Source organism: Heterocephalus glaber, unplaced genomic scaffold (genome assembly GCF_053883595.1).
Source record: "Heterocephalus glaber isolate CG9 unplaced genomic scaffold, H.glaber_assembly_v1.0 deba00001572, whole genome shotgun sequence".
NCBI classification, from domain to species: Eukaryota; Metazoa; Chordata; class Mammalia; order Rodentia; family Bathyergidae; genus Heterocephalus; species Heterocephalus glaber.
This window is the reverse complement of record NW_028258357.1, coordinates 17,369,312-17,388,059: the sequence shown is the minus strand read 5'-3', so window position 1 is coordinate 17,388,059 and position 18,748 is coordinate 17,369,312. Positions and strand designations below refer to the sequence as shown.

The window sequence follows — 18,748 nt, the reverse complement described above, 5'->3', positions numbered from 1 at the left end:
CCTCCCTTTGTGGGATGGCTCTTGAGGGAGCTCCTTTCAAGTAGGCTGAGAAAACTATCACGTGGCTGTAAGGCTTCTTTGGTCATTGCTTCCTGACATGGTTTTTAAATCATGTACCATCCTGATTGCTTTCCCCTGAATGCTTTCTACTTTGTCACCCTTTGTTGTTAAAAATAAATTACTCCCAATTTCGTGCTTTCAATAGAGTAGAGAGAACATAATTGACTCTTTGATGTGTGAGGGTCTGGTTTGGTCTGAAAGCAGTTACACTGACCTTGAATTCTACTGTACTGTAAATATCATTATAGAAAATGTAGGAGCTCAAATTTTTTGAAAATGAGTTTATTTTCTTTTAACGTATTTCTTGTTAGTGAAATGTACTTTATAAGGTAACAAATATGAAAAATGAAACATGATTCATTTTGGAATTCATCATGCAGATAATCTTTTTTCTCCAGTAGACTGTGAACTTCCTGAAAGCAAAGATTATGTTTAATTCATTTTTAAAATCTCTATACTTAGCACAGTCACACACACACAAACACACACACATACACACACACACATACACACACACACACACACACACACACACACACACACACATGTTCGTGCTTACAAATGCCCAGTGAATATTTGGTAACCAATTAATGTCTCATCCATAAGAAATTAAGATTTTCTAAAATTAAATGAATTCCTGAGTTTAGAATGTATTGAATAATCAGTAATATAGAATTGGATCTAAATGTTACCTTAACTTCAACTTGTAAGTTATGTTATCCTAACTTATATATTAGTTATATATTAACTTATATATTAGTTAACAGTATTTACAAAGGAAAATACTAGTGTGTTGGGTGGTAATTATATCAACTCTAAATAAGAGAAAACCCAAATAGCAATGGCACAAATATAAGAATGTTATTATGTATTTCAAAAGCCTGGAGAAACTGATCTTGGATCTATTCAACCAACTCAATATTATCAACAAGCTACCAGGCTCTTTCTATCTTAATGTCACCATTCTTAGCTTGTTGACTTTTTGATCATAGGCTTGTTGCCTTATGGTCACAAGGTGATCCAGATATCAAATCTGGATCCAGAGAGATGAGCTTAGGGATAGCCTCAGCTCTGAAAATAAATTGCTTTAGGAACCATTTTTTCCAGAAATCTTTTGCCCATATCTAACTGGGCAAAGTTGGATCATGTGGCTGTTGCTAGGAGGTAGGCAAAGGAGGTCTGTTGATTCAACAACAGTTGATACCACAAGCAGAAAATAGATATATATTACAAAAAAGGAGGGCAAGGCCTTTACTAGTTCAGTAATAAATTCAAGGAAATCAAATTGTAAGAATTCTTTGAGAAGTATCTTTGGTGATACTGGGATTATGAAATTATATAACTTATTCAAACAGATGAATCATCAGCTCCCAAATCACTTTTGGAAGCACTGGTTAACCTGATTATCTCTTCTAGTTTTCATAGATCAAACAAAGCTGTGCTCTTATTACAAAGTTGTTTTTATTTTTTTCTCCCTTGCAGGAGTCTTATCCAAAGAAGAGGAACTACGTTATGGAAATTGTACCATCTGCTTCTCTGGACACATTTCCTTCAGAAAACGAGAACTTTTTATGTGATCTTATGGATACAGCTGTGACAAAGAAACCTTGTTCTTTAGAAATTGCAAGGGCACCTTCCCCAAGAGCTGGTAATACTCCTTACTAACAGTTGGACCGATTCAATCTGCATGCTAGTATAAGTGAAAATGCGTATCAATTGCCCAGTGTATTGTCATCATGAAAGTGTCTCAATATAGTGTCAGGCATCATTTTTGCATTTTTAAGTAACTATAGCTAAGTCAAGGTTTTGAGGCAAAATCTCTTAACTGTTAAGTGTTTCATGGGGATGATTCTGCCTTGAGGAAGATACTTTGAAACCTTTTAATCATGGAAAATGTGCTAGGTCAGATATAAAGCTTTGGGTCTTTAGGGTTTCCTTGTTGATTTAGTAGCAAAAGTCTTTTTACATACTTTTAGCATCCTATTTCCAACTTAACTGAATGCACTTACTTACTTAGAACATTTTATGTCTTTCATGGCATTTTGAGATCCATTATTTTACTTATTCACATTAAAATTGGCAAATAAGGTAAGACAGACATTATCTCCATTTTATTGCCAAGGAAACTGGAGCTGTGCCTTATTTAAGATCAGTAAGTAGTGGGACCTATGTTTGAACATGGACTTACTTGTTTTCTGTCCTTTCACCAATGCCTTTAAAAATAAAGCAGCATAATTATGTGAAGGCTGATAAAAAAGAATAGCTTCAAATAGATGGTCAGTATATTCAGTGAAACAAAGAGTTGTTGGGAAAGTTTGGAAGACAGACTTCTTTTGACAATTCAATTGATGCTTACTTACTTACTCTGAAACAGTAAATTCCACAAGTGATGTGGTCAAACCAGACTTGTTGAAGCAAATAGTGAGACACTGGGAAATGGGAAATAAGGAAATGGGAGTGAAGAAGGCATATTACTCTTTCAAGGTTCGGAGAGGTATGATAGTAGCATAAGAGAAAAGTAGATAAGAGAGGAAATGCCAAGTTTATTTTAGGATAAGTACGACTTGGTCAAGTTGGAAGGTGGAGGAATTAATCTAGTGTAGCAAGATGTCGAAGATAAAGAAATGAAAAGAAAATGGAATGGGTAGAAGCTAAGACTGAGCAAGTCTAATAAAAACATACACATTTCTGGGAGCGAATGGGAGGGTAATCATGGTTGTAAATATAAAGAATTTCTAAAATACGTCTTTCCAAATGGATTCGATTTCTGGATAACATAAAAGAGGCAAGATGACTGAGAGGTATGGAGAAATGAAGCCCATTCTCCCCTTAGAGATTCTGACATTTGGATAAAAGTAGGCAAGGGAATTAAAGAATTACATCTCAGGGAATACATTCTGTAACTTTAGGTTAGCTGTGTAGAATAGCATGGCTTAGGGTTACAAAGTGGAAATTCTCTATGCAGGAATTGCTTTCTGAAGGAGAGACAGACAGACAGACACAGATACAGACATGGAAAAGATGATTGGGAATTAAGGAGAACTGTTTTGAGGTGAATTGTTCCCCTCTCACTTACCAAAAAACAGAGAAAATTTGGCATCTGTTATGGCTTGTGTTTAGATGCTCCCCTCCCCAAAGCCTCATGCAGTCGCAGGTGGGGCTTTCTCAGAGGTGGCTGGATCTACAGTGTGTGACACTGGAATTGATTCATGGTGCAGTGCTAGACCTAAGGGCACTAGGATTAAGGCTGTGAATGCTGCCCGCCCTGAGTAGTCTGGGTGAGATAAAAGGGGCAGAAAGACACTGTGAAGGTCCTGTTTTGCTTTGCTACCTTCTGCCTGCCATGAACTGTTCTCTGTAATGCCACCCTGCCTTGGAGCCAGCTGATTATGGACTGAAACCTCTACAAACTGTGAGCTACATAAACCTTTCCTCCTTTAACTTTGGGTGTCAGGTATTTTGTCTCAGCAATGAGAGAAGACTAACTAAGACAGCATTGTAACCCCAATACCTCAGAATGTGACCTTATTAGCAGAATTTAAAGACAGTCTTTATAGAGGTAATCAAATTAAAATAAAGCCCCTAAATAGACCCTAATTCAACATGAGTATTGTTGTTATAAGAGGGATATTTAATTACAGACACCCACAGAGGGAGGACAGTGGGGGACCATGGCCATCTACAAGCCAAGCATCGAGACCTGGAACAAATTCTTCCCTCACAGCCCTCAGAAGGAATCGACCCTTTTGGTACCTTGGTTTGGGACATCCGGCTTGCAGAACTAAGGAAATAAATTTCCGTTGCTAACTGCTGCCAACTGCAGTTCGTAGTACTTTGTTACAGCAGTCCTAGGAAAGTAATATAGGGACTATAACTGAGCAGAATTTGGTGTGTGGGAAGGAGGGGCCAATGAGGATGCATGGGCCTGTGAGTGCACCCCGGACTCTGCATGGCTTGCTACCACAGTGGTGAATCAGCCTGGGAGTCTTGGTTGTGACTAGCACTGTATGTATCTTCTCAGAAGGTCACAGTTCAGTGTGCATGTTAGTTCTCTTTCTGTGGCCACTTCTTGTATTTATTAATCAAATGAGCTAGTATAAAATAGATCTCATCCTAACATGAGAAAAATTATCATATGTACTATTTTAATCTAAAAGTGAGTTATTTTTATATCTGTGGTCAGCAAAATTTTACAAATAACCAAAAAATGCTTTTAAGCATTTTAGAAGTGCTTCAGTGAGTACAGATTTCATATGAAGTAAAGAATGATACTGCTGTAAGTCCTGGATTCCCTAAATAAAGATGAATAGTAGTCCAGTATTAGCTTGCTACATTTTCTGAGAACTCATGCTCATGCAGCCAATATCGAATTATTTCTTTCCCTTATAGCATCAAGCAAAGGACCATATGTGATGATGGCAGTAACTCAGTTACATAAATGAATGAATAATTAAATGAATGAATGAATGATCCTTAAAATAAAATGGCTGTGATGGAAGTAAAAGCCTTTATGAAGTAGTCAGATGCCATCAAGGATAGTGTTTTATTACCTGCCTTTCATTTAATTTTAACCTTCTCAGGGGAGTTTTTCCATTTTATGGTAACTAAGCAACCTGATATTTTGAATCACAGTGCAGGCTTTGCACAGTATGGATGCCTGATAAATCCATTTTGATTAATGACCAATTTATAACAACATCAGCAAAGACTGTTTCCAATCCTGTTGAAACAGAATAGATGATCCCTGATAAAAAGGACACACTCAGTAGCTCCATGTTAGGGTAGTGTGGGTCTCGGTTACCTCTGTTCAGTTTGCTAATGTGCTTAACTAGACTGTAGTCAACCATCGTGGAGATGTCACTTGGAGAATAATCCTCCATGCCCTGCCACGCCTTCCCTAACATCTAAAATAGGTAGGAGGGTGAGGGTGATTCTGTAACCTATTTATGCCTAAATATTTTTGAAATAGTAAAATTCTCTTGATTCTAATGCCAAAATTTTGAAATTAAAAGAATTCTGACTGGACTAGGACAAATGTTTATCTCTGCTAGGCAAGTGAGTAATGTCAACATAATTTCTGTGGGTATGTTTAACTCATTTAAAAGAGCAAACTATTTTTAAGGCCCTTGGAAGTGTTTTTTTACATACAAATATTGGCTTTTCTGATAAGAACCATTTTTATCAAACAGCAATTATTTATTTGGCATTTGCTCTGTGCTCAGTGCTGTCTTAGCCATTTATTAAAACAGATATCTACACGGTAAATTGGTAACACAGAGCTGGGTTGTGGAGGGCCAAAGAGAGAAAAGGATAGCAAGATTTTCAGTGAAATCCTTGTTCATTAACTGCCTCCTTCATTCATGTGGACAGATCACCAGTTGGGATTTCAAATTGCTCAAATCAGTGGTGGTTTGTTAGGTTTGGAAAACAACATTCTAAACAGAAGGAAAATTCTACTTTCCGTACCTCAAGTCATTTTTATTTGTGCTGTGTGCAAATAAACATGAACTGTAGACTAAGATTTCTAAAAATACAGTGAACTTTTGCTGAGTTTATAATGTGGGAACATGGGTCTTTTATGATATGTGTGATATCTTACAGACCATAATTTGTCTGACAGTGTCAGAATGTATGTGAGCAGACAAACATTCAAGAGTTCATAAATTGATGCTCATCAAATTCAAGCAGGCCTCCATATTGCTTTACAGTCTACTCTTTCTCTTCTTGGGGTTTTAAACCTCAGGTACTTTTCTTGCCTTGTAATCTCCCGTTGGCAGGTGATCTCATACTTATAGAAGCCATCAGATGGGTCTTTGTTAGCTTTTTCCATGAAGTGTATGAACACAACTGCCCCTATACCCTATCTTTTAAGGACCTTCCTGTTAACGTAGATAGGGTTCTCCTCTTCCAGTCCAAGATTGGCTGACTCCTCTGCACCCCATGCTTCTGCCTTTGTGGGATTTGATCTTTCATTTATTTTTACTCTTACTCCTTCCTGTTTTTTTTTTTTTTTTACTGGATTGGGGACATCAACATTTAAACCTGTTCAAATGTTTTTCATTTGAAAAACAAAAACAAACAACAAAAACAGCTAACAATGAAAGGGAAGGCTAAATAACAACTAAAAGTCCCTTGATTCCACCTAACTGACCACTCAGCTACCATCCTCTTTATCTCATGCTATCACTATGTTTATTTTCTTCCCCCCTTTTCACTTCTCAGCCCACCTTAGTCAGCACTTCAGTCCTGCTACACCCTTGAAATGTAATTTCCTAACACAACAAGGACCTTTGATATCATGAATGCTAGAAGGACGTTTCTTCATCCTCAGTTTTCTGAACCTCTCCCCAGCACAAGCTGGTGATACCTCCATCATGGTATCTTTTCTTCCTTTTGCTGTCCAAGGCAGATTTTCATCTAAGTATGTTAACTCCTTATTTTGACAGAGACATTTCTCTGCATAGCTCTAAAATTTGGTAATTAAGCCTCAGACAAAGTTTCCTCATGATTTTAAATTTTCTGTCTTCCTAAGTGACCTCATCTATAGCATGGTTTCTGTTATCGTCAGCATTCTTAGGACTCACAAATTTTTACCTCCAATCTTGGCTACGTTTCTTAATTTCCAGTCCATCCATCCATCCATCCATGCATCTACTGAATATTTCCACTTGTATTTTTCAAAGGTATCTCAACATTAATATATACAAAACTAAACTCTCTTGTCTTTTCCCTCAAAGCTGTTCTTCATTCCCTAGGCATTCTTATTTCAGCAAATGACTTAATCATACATTCAACTACAGAAATCTGGGTGTCATTCTTGTCACTACCTCTCCATCAACCCTCTTATTCAATCAATCGCTAAGTCTCATGATTTTTTTTCCTTAAATTGTTTTATTGGTACATTTTAGGTCTAAAATACATTTACATTCATCATTGGGATCTTGTACCATTACATGAGTCTCTTGGTTCTTATTTTTTTCCCCATTCCTTGCCCTCCCTTCATCCCCTCCACCCTTCCCTATTTACGAAGGTTTTGTTTCCATTTTTTCCATTTCTCTTCATTTTTCCTTTCCCTTCTTTCCTTTCCCCTACCCCTCCTGCTTCCCCTACCCCTTTGGACCTTTTCTTCCTATTTTGTATTGTCAATTATTCATTTTAATCATTGGTACATTTTAGGTGTACAATATAATAATATTCATTATTGGAAATTTGCACCTTTACATAATCTCTCTTGGTTCTTAATTTTCCCCCTTCGCCTGCCCTCCCTATTTACAAAGACTGTTTCCATTTTTTCATTTTCTCATGTTAATTCTATTCCCTCCTTTCCTTTCCCCCACCCCTCCCACTTCCCCTTCTCCTTTGCCCCTTTTCTTCCTATTTCACATTTTCTATTATACCTTTTAGTCCTTATTTACACTTTCAGTTTCTCACACTAGAGAAGCTGTTCGGTATTTACACATGCGTGTCCTATTTATGTCACTTAAGAGTATTGACTCAATGTGCATCCATTTAGCTATAAATGTCTCTAATTTCTCATTTTTTATGGCTGAGTTGTACTCCATTTTATAAAGAAACCATATTTCTTTATCCAGTCTCAAGTTGATGGGCATTTGGGCTGCTTCCAAGTTTTAGCTATTAAAATTGTGCTGCTATGAACATAGATACACATATATCACTGTGGTATGATTCTTTTAACTCTTTGGGGGAAGATACCCAGCAGAGGAATAGCTAGGTCAGATGGGACTTCCGGTCCTAGTTCTTGGAGGTATTTCCATACTGATTTCCACAGTGGTTGCACCAGTCTACACTCCCACCAGCAGTGGAGCAGGGTTCCTCTTTCTCCACAGCCCCACCAGCATTTGTTATTGGTTGATTTCATGATAGCAGCCCTTCTTTCTGGAGTGAGGTGGAATCTCAGCATTGTTTTCATTTGTATCTCTTAAATGACCAGTGATGTTGAACGTTTCTTCATATGTTTGTTTGCTGTTTCTATTTCCTTGTCTGAGAAATGTCTGTTCATTTCAGATGCCCATTTTCAGACTGGGTCTTTAAATTTGGGAGGTCTGATCTTTTAAAGTTCTTTATAGATTAGAGATAGTAGACCTTTGTCTGAGGAACACCAGGTGAATATTTTTTCTCACACTGTGGGTTGTCTCTTCTCACTGCTGGTAGTTTCTCTTGCTGTTCAGCAGCTTTTTAATAAGAGATCTCACTTGTTGATTGTTTGTGCTAGTTCACGAGCAACTGAGGTTTTGTTCATAAAATATTTTCCTACACCAGTGTCTTCAAGAGTTCTACCTAACCTCTGTTCCAGCCGATTCAGCGTTTCTATTTTAATATTTAGATATTTAATCCATTTCAATTTTAGTTTAGTGGATGGTGAGAGATATAGGTCTAGTTTTAATCTTTGACAAGTTGAAACTCAATTTTCTCAGCACCATTTATTAAAGAGGCTATTTTTCCTCCAGTGAGGGTGTTTGGCTCCTTTATCAAAGATGAGGTGGCTGAGTGTGTCTGGCATTGTTTCTGCATCTTCTAATCTGTTCCACTGGTCCTAAATTCTGTTTCTTTGCCAGTACAATGCTGTTTTTCTCACAGTAGCTTTGTAGTGTAGTTTCAAGATGGGGATTGTGATACCCCCTGCTATGTCTCTGTTCCCTAGAATTGCTTTTGCTATTCTGGGTCTCTTCTGGTTCCAAATGAATTTTTGTATTGTTTCCTCAAAGTCCATGAAGTATGGTGCTGGGATTTCAATTGGGATTGCATTGACTCTATATAGCAGTTTTGGAAGTATGGCCATTTTCACTATGTTGATCCTTCCTACCCAGGAGCAGGGGATGTCTTTCCATTTTCTGATATCATATTTAATCTCTCTTTTCAGAGCACTATAGTTTTCAGAAAAGAGGTTTTTGGTTTCTTTTGTTAGGTTGATTCCTAGGTATTTCAGTTTTTTGGATGCTATTATGAAAGGCATTGTTTGCCCTATTTCTGTCTCAGTGAGTCTGTCATTGGTGTAGAGGAAAGCTATTGATTTTTGTGTGTTGACCTTGTATCCAGCTACTTTACTGAATTTGGTTATTAAGTCTAGAAGACTTTTGGTGGCATTGTTGAGGTCTTCTATATAAAGTATCATGTCATCTGCAAATAATGACTATTTGATTCTTTGTTTCCTATCTTTATTTGTTTTATTTCTTTCTCTTTTCTAATTGCCATGGCTAATGTTTCCAAAACTATATTGAACAGGAGTGGTGATAGTGGACATCCTTGTCTTGTTCCTGATTTTAGTGTGAAGGATTTCAGTTTTTGACCATTTAGTATGATATTGACTGTTGGTTTTTCATAGACGGCTTTTATCAGATTGAGGTAGAGATCATCTATTCTAATTTTCTGTAGGGTTTTTATCATAAATGCATGTTGGATTTTGTCAAATGCTTTTTCTGCATCTATTGAGATAATCCTATGGTTTTGTCCTTGGCTCTATTGATATAGTGTATTACATTGATTGATTTGCCTATGTTGAACCATCCCTGCATCCCTGGGATGAATCCCACTTGATCAGGGTGTATGATCTTCTCGATGATCTTCTGGATACTAATTGCTGGTATCTTATTATGGATTTTTGCATCTCTGTTCATTAGTGAGATTGGCCTATAGCTCTCTTTTTGGGCTGGGTGTTTCTTTGCTTTGGAGATCAAGGTGATGCTTGCTTCCAGGAATGAATTTGGGAGTGCTGCTTTCCTTTCAATTTCACTGAAGAGTTTAAACAGTAGTGGCAGCATTTCCTCTCTAAATGTCTTGTAGAATTCAGCAGTGAAGCCATCAAGATCTGGGTTTTTCTTAGTAAGTTTTAAATTACATTTCAAATTTCATCAGTTGATATTGGGTTGTTCAGAAGTTTTAGGTCTTCTTCGTTCAACTTCGGTAATTCATATGTATCTAGGAATCTGTCCATTTTTTCTGTGATTTAAATCTTTTTGTCATATAGGTTCTGGAAGTAGGTATTGATGATTCTCTGGATTTCTGCTGAGTCTGTTGTAATTTCACCCTTTTCATTCCTAATTGCATGGATTTGGGCCTTTTCTTTCTTTTTTCTGACAAGGTTGGCTAAGGGTTTGTCACTTTTTTTTATTCTTTCGAAGCACCAACTCTTGGCCTCAGTAATTTTTTTTATCATTCTCTTAGTCTCCATTGAATTTATTTCTGCTCTGATCTTTATAATTTCCTCCCTTGTATGAGCTTTGGGGTTGTCCTGCTCTTCTCTTTCTAGCAGCTTGAGGTTCAGCATCAGGTTGTTTATTTGGTCTCACTCTGTTTTCCTAATATGCGTATTCACTGCTGTGAATTTCCCTCGTAAGACTGCTTTCATTGTGTCCCATAGATTCCAATATGTTGTATTGTCATTGTCATTTAATTGAAGGAACTGTCTGATTTCTTCTTCATTTCCTCTGTGACCCATTGGTTATTGGGAAGTGTGTTGTTCAATTTCCATGGGTTTTTGAAACTTTTGCAGTTTCATTTGCTATAGACCTCCAGGTTCATCGCACCATGGTCTGATAATGTACAGGGGATAACTTCAATTCCTTTGCACTTAAATGTGTTCTATGAGTGTGTATGTGGTCTATTTTGGAGAACGACCCATGTCCAGCTGAGAAGAATGTGTATTCTGATTTTTGGGGGTGGAAGACTCTGTAAACATCTGTTAAGTTCATTTGTTCAAGAGTTCGATTGAGTTCTCATATTTCATTACTGATTTTTTGTGTAGTTGATCTATCTATTTGTGACAGTGGGGTATTGAGGTCCCCTGGTACTATTGTATTAGTGCATATATGACTTTTCATGTCCATTAGTATTTGTTTTATATAATTGGGTGCACTAGTGTTTGGTGTATAGACATTTATGACTGTCATCTCTTCCTGTTGGAATGTTTCCTTTACAAGAATGTAGTGTTCTTCTTTGAGTCTTTTAATCAGTGTTGGTTTGAAATCTACTTGATCTGCAAAGAGGACAGCTACTCTTGCTTTTTTTTGGGTTCCTGTCGCATGAAGTATTGTTTTCCACCCTTTAATTTTCAGTCTATGAGTTTTATTTTGAATTAAGTATGTTTCTTATATGCAACATATTGTTGGATTTTGCTTCCTGACCCATTCTGCCAGTCTATTTCTTTTGATTGGTGAACTGAGACCGTTAACATTGATGACTATAACTGAAACATATTGACTTATCATTGTCATGACATTTTTATTGTTGAATACTCCCCCTTTACATTTAATTTCTTGTTGCGCCCAATGGGTTCATTCTGCTGTGCTTCCTGAGGTAGTGATCCTCATTGTCTGTTCCTAGGATATTGTCTAAAATTCTTTGGAGTGCTGGTTTGGTATTCATGAAGTTCCTCAGGTGTTCTTTGTCATGAAAGTATCTTATTTCTCCGTGGATTTTGAAAGATAGTTTTGCAGGGTACATCAATCTCAGTTGGAGGCTCTTCTTGCCTTGAGGGTTTGTGTTGAGAAATCTGGTGTGATTCTGATGAGCTTTCCTTTGTATGTGATTTGTTTCTTTTCTCTAACTGCTTGTGGAAGTTTTTTCTTCTGTTGGGTTTCTGGAATCTTAATAATTATATGCCTATGTGTTGATTTTGTTTTGATCAAGGCTATTTGGAGTTCTATATGCCTCACTTATCTGTATGTCAAGTTCTTTTCCCTTGCTTGGGAAATTTTCTGCCATTACTTCTGTGAACAGTTTTTTTATTTTTTATTTTTTTATTTTTCTGCACTCTCTCCTGTTTCTTCATTGACTCCAGTCAGTCTTATGTTATTCTTCTTTGCATCATCTAGCAGCTGCTGGATTGATTTCTCATGATCTCTTACAATTTTGAAGCAATTTTTCTTTTCCTGTTCACTAATTGCAATCTTCTAATTGCAGTTCTTCTATATCTGAAATTCTATCCTCACATTGACTCATTCTGCTTTGTAGACTTTCAATGGAATTTTTGATCTCCTGGAAATCTGTTTGCATCTGTTTTATGGATTCCATTTGTTTCCTATGTTGGGATTCCATCATGCTCCTCAGCTCCTCTCTAGATTTAGTAATCATGTCTTGCACTATGAGCACAATCTCTGCTGTTACCTGAGAAATTATTGCTGATTTCATTTTTTCCAGATCCTCTTTTGTTGCCAGTTCATGGAGTCCAGTTGGTTGAGTATCAGAGTGTTCCATCTCATTTCCCATTGGGGTTGCTTTAGGTTATATGGAAGTCTGGTTTTGAGACTTTTTTACGTGTCTTCTCATTTCCCCAGGGTGGGTGGGGGGCAGTGCAGCTCACCTCCTCTGTGCTGGGAGCAGTCGAATGGCATCCCAGAAGCCCCTTCCTCTGGGCTGGGAATGGTGGAACAGTGGCCCAGAAGCCCCTTACTCTGAGCTGGGAGTGGTGGAACAGCTAAGTCTCATGATTTTTAAGTGGATAATCAGATAAGGATTTTTCTGTAACTTACTGTTAAACTCTCAAATCTATTTCTCTTTCTTAATCTCTATTATCACAAATTACTCTTCTGGAATACTTTAATAGCCTTTAATTGTCCTATTTGCTTTCCTTGAATTTATTACTTGTGTTGCAATCCAAATACCCCCAAAACCATAAATCTGATTATATCACTTGTCTGATTAAAGCCTTTTACTGGTTTGCCATAGCTCTTAGGAAAATGACCCCAATCCTTAATAAGGTTCAAAATACTCTAATTTTGTTGTTAAGTTTTAGAGCCTCTTTCTATGTCTTTAGCCTCCTGGAGCACCACTTGTCACCTTGACACACTGGCCTTTTTAGTTAATTTTTGTTCAGTTTTGGGGCAAGCACCTTCCTGCCTATGACCTTCACATGCCTGAACAACTTGCTCCTTTTTCCCTCTCCTCTCTTCCTTCCCCCAAGTGGGAAACTAACGTTCTTCCTCAGGGAAAGTCCCATGGGCACCCCCATACAAGTGTGCCCCACAATAAGTATATGAAAACCTCTATTTTCTATTTTTTATAGCTCCTTCTAATTGTTCTTTCCTTCATAAGCCTTACCTTGATTGAAACTGTACAGTTACTTTGGGGTTATTATACTATCTGTTAGAGTTATAGTTGTTCATCCTTTATAGTTCAAAATCTTGTCTATTCACCATTTCAGTCACAGGTTCTAGCAAAATCATTGCCACCTTAATCACCTTAATCAATATGAAGAAAAAAATAACTAACATTGTTGGATATTTATGTATATTAACTTATTTAATCTGAAACTGATTTGTGAGATAGTATTATTCTAATTTCACAGAAAATGGAATCAAATCACAAAATGGTTTAAAACTTGCTAGAAAATTAAGGTGCTGGAATTTGAATATGGAATGTTTGGCTTGAGAGGTCATATTCTCTTAATCATATTCACAATTTGTGAATTAATTATTTAATTAATAAAGCATACAATTTTGAATTTTTAAAAAACTTTGCAGGATAAATCCTGAATTTCTCCTTGTAAAGAAAATAGGAAGTGTTGGAGACTTCTTTAGTGATTGTAGGATAAATATACGTTGTGCTTATTTGTGAGGCAGTTCTAGAAATGTAATCAATCTAAAATAAGTGAATGAATTGGTGATAACCCGAAAAGTCAAAGTAAAGTATAGTTAAGTAATATTGCTATATCCAAAAGAGTAGAATCAGCTATAGTCCTTAGAAATAATGTTTTCAAGTAATATTTAATTATGTAGATTTTCATAATGGCACATAGTCAGCTTTCAATAGATATCAATTAGGGGCCCAGGATTTAGCTGAGTGGTTCCGCCACCTGCCTTGCAAGTGCAAGGACCCAAGTTTGATCCCCGGTACCAAAAAAAAGATATCAGTTAAATGAGTGAATGCATACTTACCATTTGATACAAATTTAATTTAAAGCAATATTATATTTATGTGTATGGGGAAAAAGACTAGAAAGATATAAAGTACATTATAATACCATCTCTAAATTGTAATATTGCATGTGATCTTTATTCTTTTTCATAATTTTTGTATTGGTAAAATTTTCTGCAGTTAACACACATTATTTTTATAATTAGAAAACAGTCAAGAATAACTTCATCCAGAAACTTAAAATTTATCATATCAGAACAGTTGGCATCTAATATTAAATATATAGATGATGTCCATCTTTGAAGACTTGTTATTGACTGAAGATAGATACTATCTTTATTTTTTGCTTTTTGTTTTATTTTTCCCAGTTCCAGGGATTGAACTCAGGACCTTGCCCTTGCCAGACAGGAGCACCGCCACTGAGCTGCATCCCCGGCCCCAATACTATCTTTAAAATATTTATTGAAATTTCTGCAATAGTCCTTTATTGAACGTGAAGGTTTTTAAACTATTATTTCTCTCATTCTTCTGGGTATTTTGTTTTTCATATGTAAAACCACAAAAATTGTACATACAAATGTGGTACCGTCTGATGTTTTGATGAGTCTACAGATTATATAATCAGATTAAACATTTCTATTTTCTCATTCATCACTTCTTTATGGCAAAAATGTTAAAAACTTTTCTTCTAGCTTTTTGAGATATATAGCATAGACTCACTATCTGTAATGTACTTAGGAATATTTGAATTTATATTATCTTGTTTAGTATACTGGTTGAAACTTTAATAAGATTTATTTTCAGTTCTCCTAAAAGTCATGGGATTTCTGTTGTGTAATTTCAGTCTATTCTAATGATTAAGCTATTTCTTCATAGAGTCACTCATTAATTTTGTTCTGTTTAGCAGCTGCTACATACAGCATTAAATGGGAAATAGTATCATTATGAAAATATAATCTTACAGATAGCTTGCATAATTCTTGTAGTCCTATATGTAACACATTTTCTCTCTCCCTACCTTATCTAGACATGTCAAGTACATCCATTGCAAGCTCACTAATTCATTTTATACTCTTTTCTATAGATGCTGTATTACTGAGGAAATATACTAAAACCACCAGTTCTTTCTTTAGGTACTCCTACATTCTAATTAAGAAAAATTATCAAAATTAATTGTCACATAATTTCAGGCCCACAGTACATTTAAAAAGTAACAATTTTGCATCAATTTTATCTTGTTCTAGATTCTATCCAATGTATTTTACATTTATATTTGAATATACAAATTAAGAACTGTATAATAGATTATTTTTATGTTAGTCTCTGAGAAGCAATATATGAAAAACTGAAAATACAAAAATAGCTTATATGTAAGCATTATTTTTGAGTTTGAATAGTTTAGAAAAATAGAGACTTTAAAGTAATTTTGTTATTTAGTTTCAGTCAAGAACCAATGCACAGTATATCTTCAGACCTATCATCACATTATAACATATCATATTACAAATTGAGGAAAATGAAACAGAATAGATGAAGAGTTTGTTGAAAGAAATGACTGTTCCAAAGCAAATTGGCATTGAGAAATTAGTGTGCCTCTCAGCATATTATTCATACCTTTTCCCCAGCGCTCCTCTTACCAGGTAGAACTGTGACTTTTCAGACACTAGCCATACATTCATTCACTTGTTCCATAAGCACTTATTGAGGATTTATATTTTCCACCTCCAATAGACATGTGAGACACAAAGAGAAAAGGACATATAAATATAAAGTAATAGGAGAGCTTTTAGCTAGAATATATTGCAAAGTAAAAGCATAAGGCATCAAACAGACCATTATTGCATCAAGAGCTATATATTTTACTGATAAACTTGGCTACACTCATTTTCTGAGGCGATCCTATTCCTCTAGTTACAGAACCTAGAGAAAAACTGCAGGTGTCATTTAATCACATGAATCACAGGGCCACCCCATTTATGACCAGTAGTTATCTGTTGTCTTCTTTTTCTCTCACCTGTTCATAAAGGGCACCGAAAAAGAACAGTAGAATGTGGAAGGCGATGTCATGAACCCAGATAGAGCAGTAAGCATTCCATTCCTTTGGAATAAAGTAACATTAAATCACAGGCATCTGTGAAGATCCTGGGTCCCAATTTCCATAGAAGCTTACTTTGCTGTCTCTACCCAAATGTGTAAAGGAGCAGTTTGCCTGAACCCGAGACACAGCAACACAGAGATCTCTCTTGGAACCAGTGAGCACACTTTAAATGCCTTTCGATTGTTTTCCTTAGGAAATGCTTTTGAATTGCTGTTATTTTTAAATTTTTAACATAATTGCTAATAGAATGCTTATTTTCTCCTACTATCTTTTAAAAAGTAAATTTATAGTTTCATTGTAAAATTGAATAAATTAGTAGTTTTGTTCAAGATATAGGGACTAAAAAGAATAAAAGTATTTTCTTCATATCCTACTTATCAGAGCAACTAATGTCAGTATTCTGATAGATTCCCTGCTTCCTGCTCATGGTCTGTGGCTTTGCAACAATGTGAACATTTAGTGTATATACATTTGTGTTGTGTTCATTTTCAAATTCAAAATTTTTTTCTGATTATGGAAGTATAAAAGCTCTGTCAACTTAGCAAGGCACGTCAGGTTTTTGTTAGAGGAACCTTTCCCCTGTTCCCTCCCATTCAATGCATCGAAACAATCATGAAGGATAAAACATAAAGCACAAAAATTATAACTGTAATGAGTAACAAAGAAAATATTTCCATGCTCAACTGGTTTAGAAACACAAAACAGAAAGTGGGAGCCCAATAGCAGTCCAGCTGGTGACTTCCCCAGAATGGTCAGAGCAACAGGGATGTTGCATGGTTATGGGTAATGGCGTCTAAAAGAGCTTCTCATGTAGGTCAGGCCAGAAGTCGGGCCCGCTTCAAAATGAGCAGCTCGGCATACTAAATTTCCACACAATAAAAACAGAGGTCTGGGTTCAGAGGGTAAAGTAGGATAAAGAACTAGAGAAACAAAGAGGCTGAATGACTTTTGTTTTTTATTTTTAAAATTTCTAGTAAAAACTTCAAGAAAAATGACTGAGAATTGGAAACACAATTTAAGTCTTACAAACTGGTAATAAAAAATAAAAAGAGTAAAGGAACATTTATTGATTAAAATATCCTTATCACTTCACCGACATTCCTGATCCAGTTTTCCCACCCCCACCTGACCTTCATTTGATCAAGGGTAGCATATCAGTGTCCCTGACTGCCTCCCTACACATGCCAACATAGAACACATATCTGTGTCATGGTGACGCCAGTAGTAATTTGCCTTGGCAAAGCAAACTTAATCAGATGAACAATAATAAGTATTATATTCAGCAAATACATACAAAAATTGATAAGAAAGTTCTCTCAACCATGATAAAACAGTACCAAGAAAAATTAACTTTCCAGAAATCAGAATTAAACATCCAACAAAGCAATTTAGAATGGTTTTTGGCAAGATTTGAATTTGTGATTTTTGACCAGCTACATAGTGGATTGGATTCTTGCCCCAAAGAAACACTTTGTAGATGACATCTGAGAAATTATTTCAGCAATAAAAATTTTGCTAGTAAATTATGAGGAAAAATGATACCTCACTCAAAGTGAAAGTTTTTTTTAAACCACCAAACAATTACTCATAGACTATTAAGACTTTCCTAATAATATCAAATATTAATTGATTTGAGAAATTTTAAATATTTCTATTAATTATGAATACATCATGCAGTATTAAAAACTATCTAATACTGTTTCACACACATGTGTATTTTTGAACTCTATTTTCTTAATAAGTAAAAAATGGCAATGTGAATACATTTTCTTTATCTAATACTACATATAAAAAAGCTAAGTTTGAAGCTCCAAGGAAAGGAAAAGCTTATTTGTAAGACAGGTACATAAATTTGTATTGAAATGACAACTTTCCATAAAACAAGTCAATTATAATTATTTTATGCTTTTCCCCCATCAGAACAGAAAATTAAATCCAGAGCATTTGTAATAACCTATAGCTCCATCCATTCCCTTCCCTTCCCTTCTGTTCCCTTTCTTTCATTTGAGACAGGGTCTTTCTAAGTCACTAAGTTGCCCAGGCTGGACTGGAAGTTGCTATCCTCCTGCCTCAGCCTACCCGAGTGCTGGGATTGCAAGGCATTTACCACCATGCCTGGTTTATTTTACACATTTTAAAACATGAATCAATGTGAAAACAATTTTTGAATATTTAAAATGTATATATTTTATTTACATCTCTTTTTTATAGTACATGTTTCACATCTTAGTCATCTATGTATTTTCCTTTAAAAATTTTTGTTTGACAAATAATAATTGTATGTATTTTCTTCATTTATTATTTGTCTAATGGTTTGATGATGAGATCTTTTCACTTTTTAAATAATGAAATATGCCAATATTTTCTTTGTTTCTTCTAAATTTCTTGTTCTAAGAATGTTTTTCTTACCCTGAATCTATGCTGAGTGACTGTAATTATCTAGGGGTTTAAATTTATTTTGTTCCATTTGTGTAATGAAATTATACAACTATTAATTTTCCTACTCTCTTTGTATGAAATTCTATATATTCAGGTATATATTTATTGTTCTTTTTAGTATGACTGGTTAATATTGGTGATACAGATTTTCTTTTGCTATTCTTTTTTTCATATTTCCTTGGTTATTTTTGGCATTTATTTTCCCATATGAATTTTAAGATAATTTTATCAAATTCTAAAAATACTTGATCTTAAAAATAGAACTCTTGCTGGGGATTT

At 35.5% G+C, this 18,748-nt stretch overlaps 1 protein-coding gene across 23 annotated transcripts in view; it reads left to right on the top strand.

The window, feature by feature from the left end:
• Nucleotides 1-18,748, top strand: part of Anks1b (ankyrin repeat and sterile alpha motif domain containing 1B) — a 1,083,815-nt gene that overhangs the window by 395,031 nt on the left and 670,036 nt on the right. For all 23 annotated transcript variants that reach the window (XM_087192834.1, XM_087192832.1, XM_087192833.1 and 20 more), the window contains one exon: nt 1,543-1,708. In XM_087192834.1, coding sequence (XP_087048960.1) covers nt 1,543-1,708 — 166 coding nt within the window. The remainder of the gene's footprint in view (nt 1-1,542; nt 1,709-18,748) is intronic.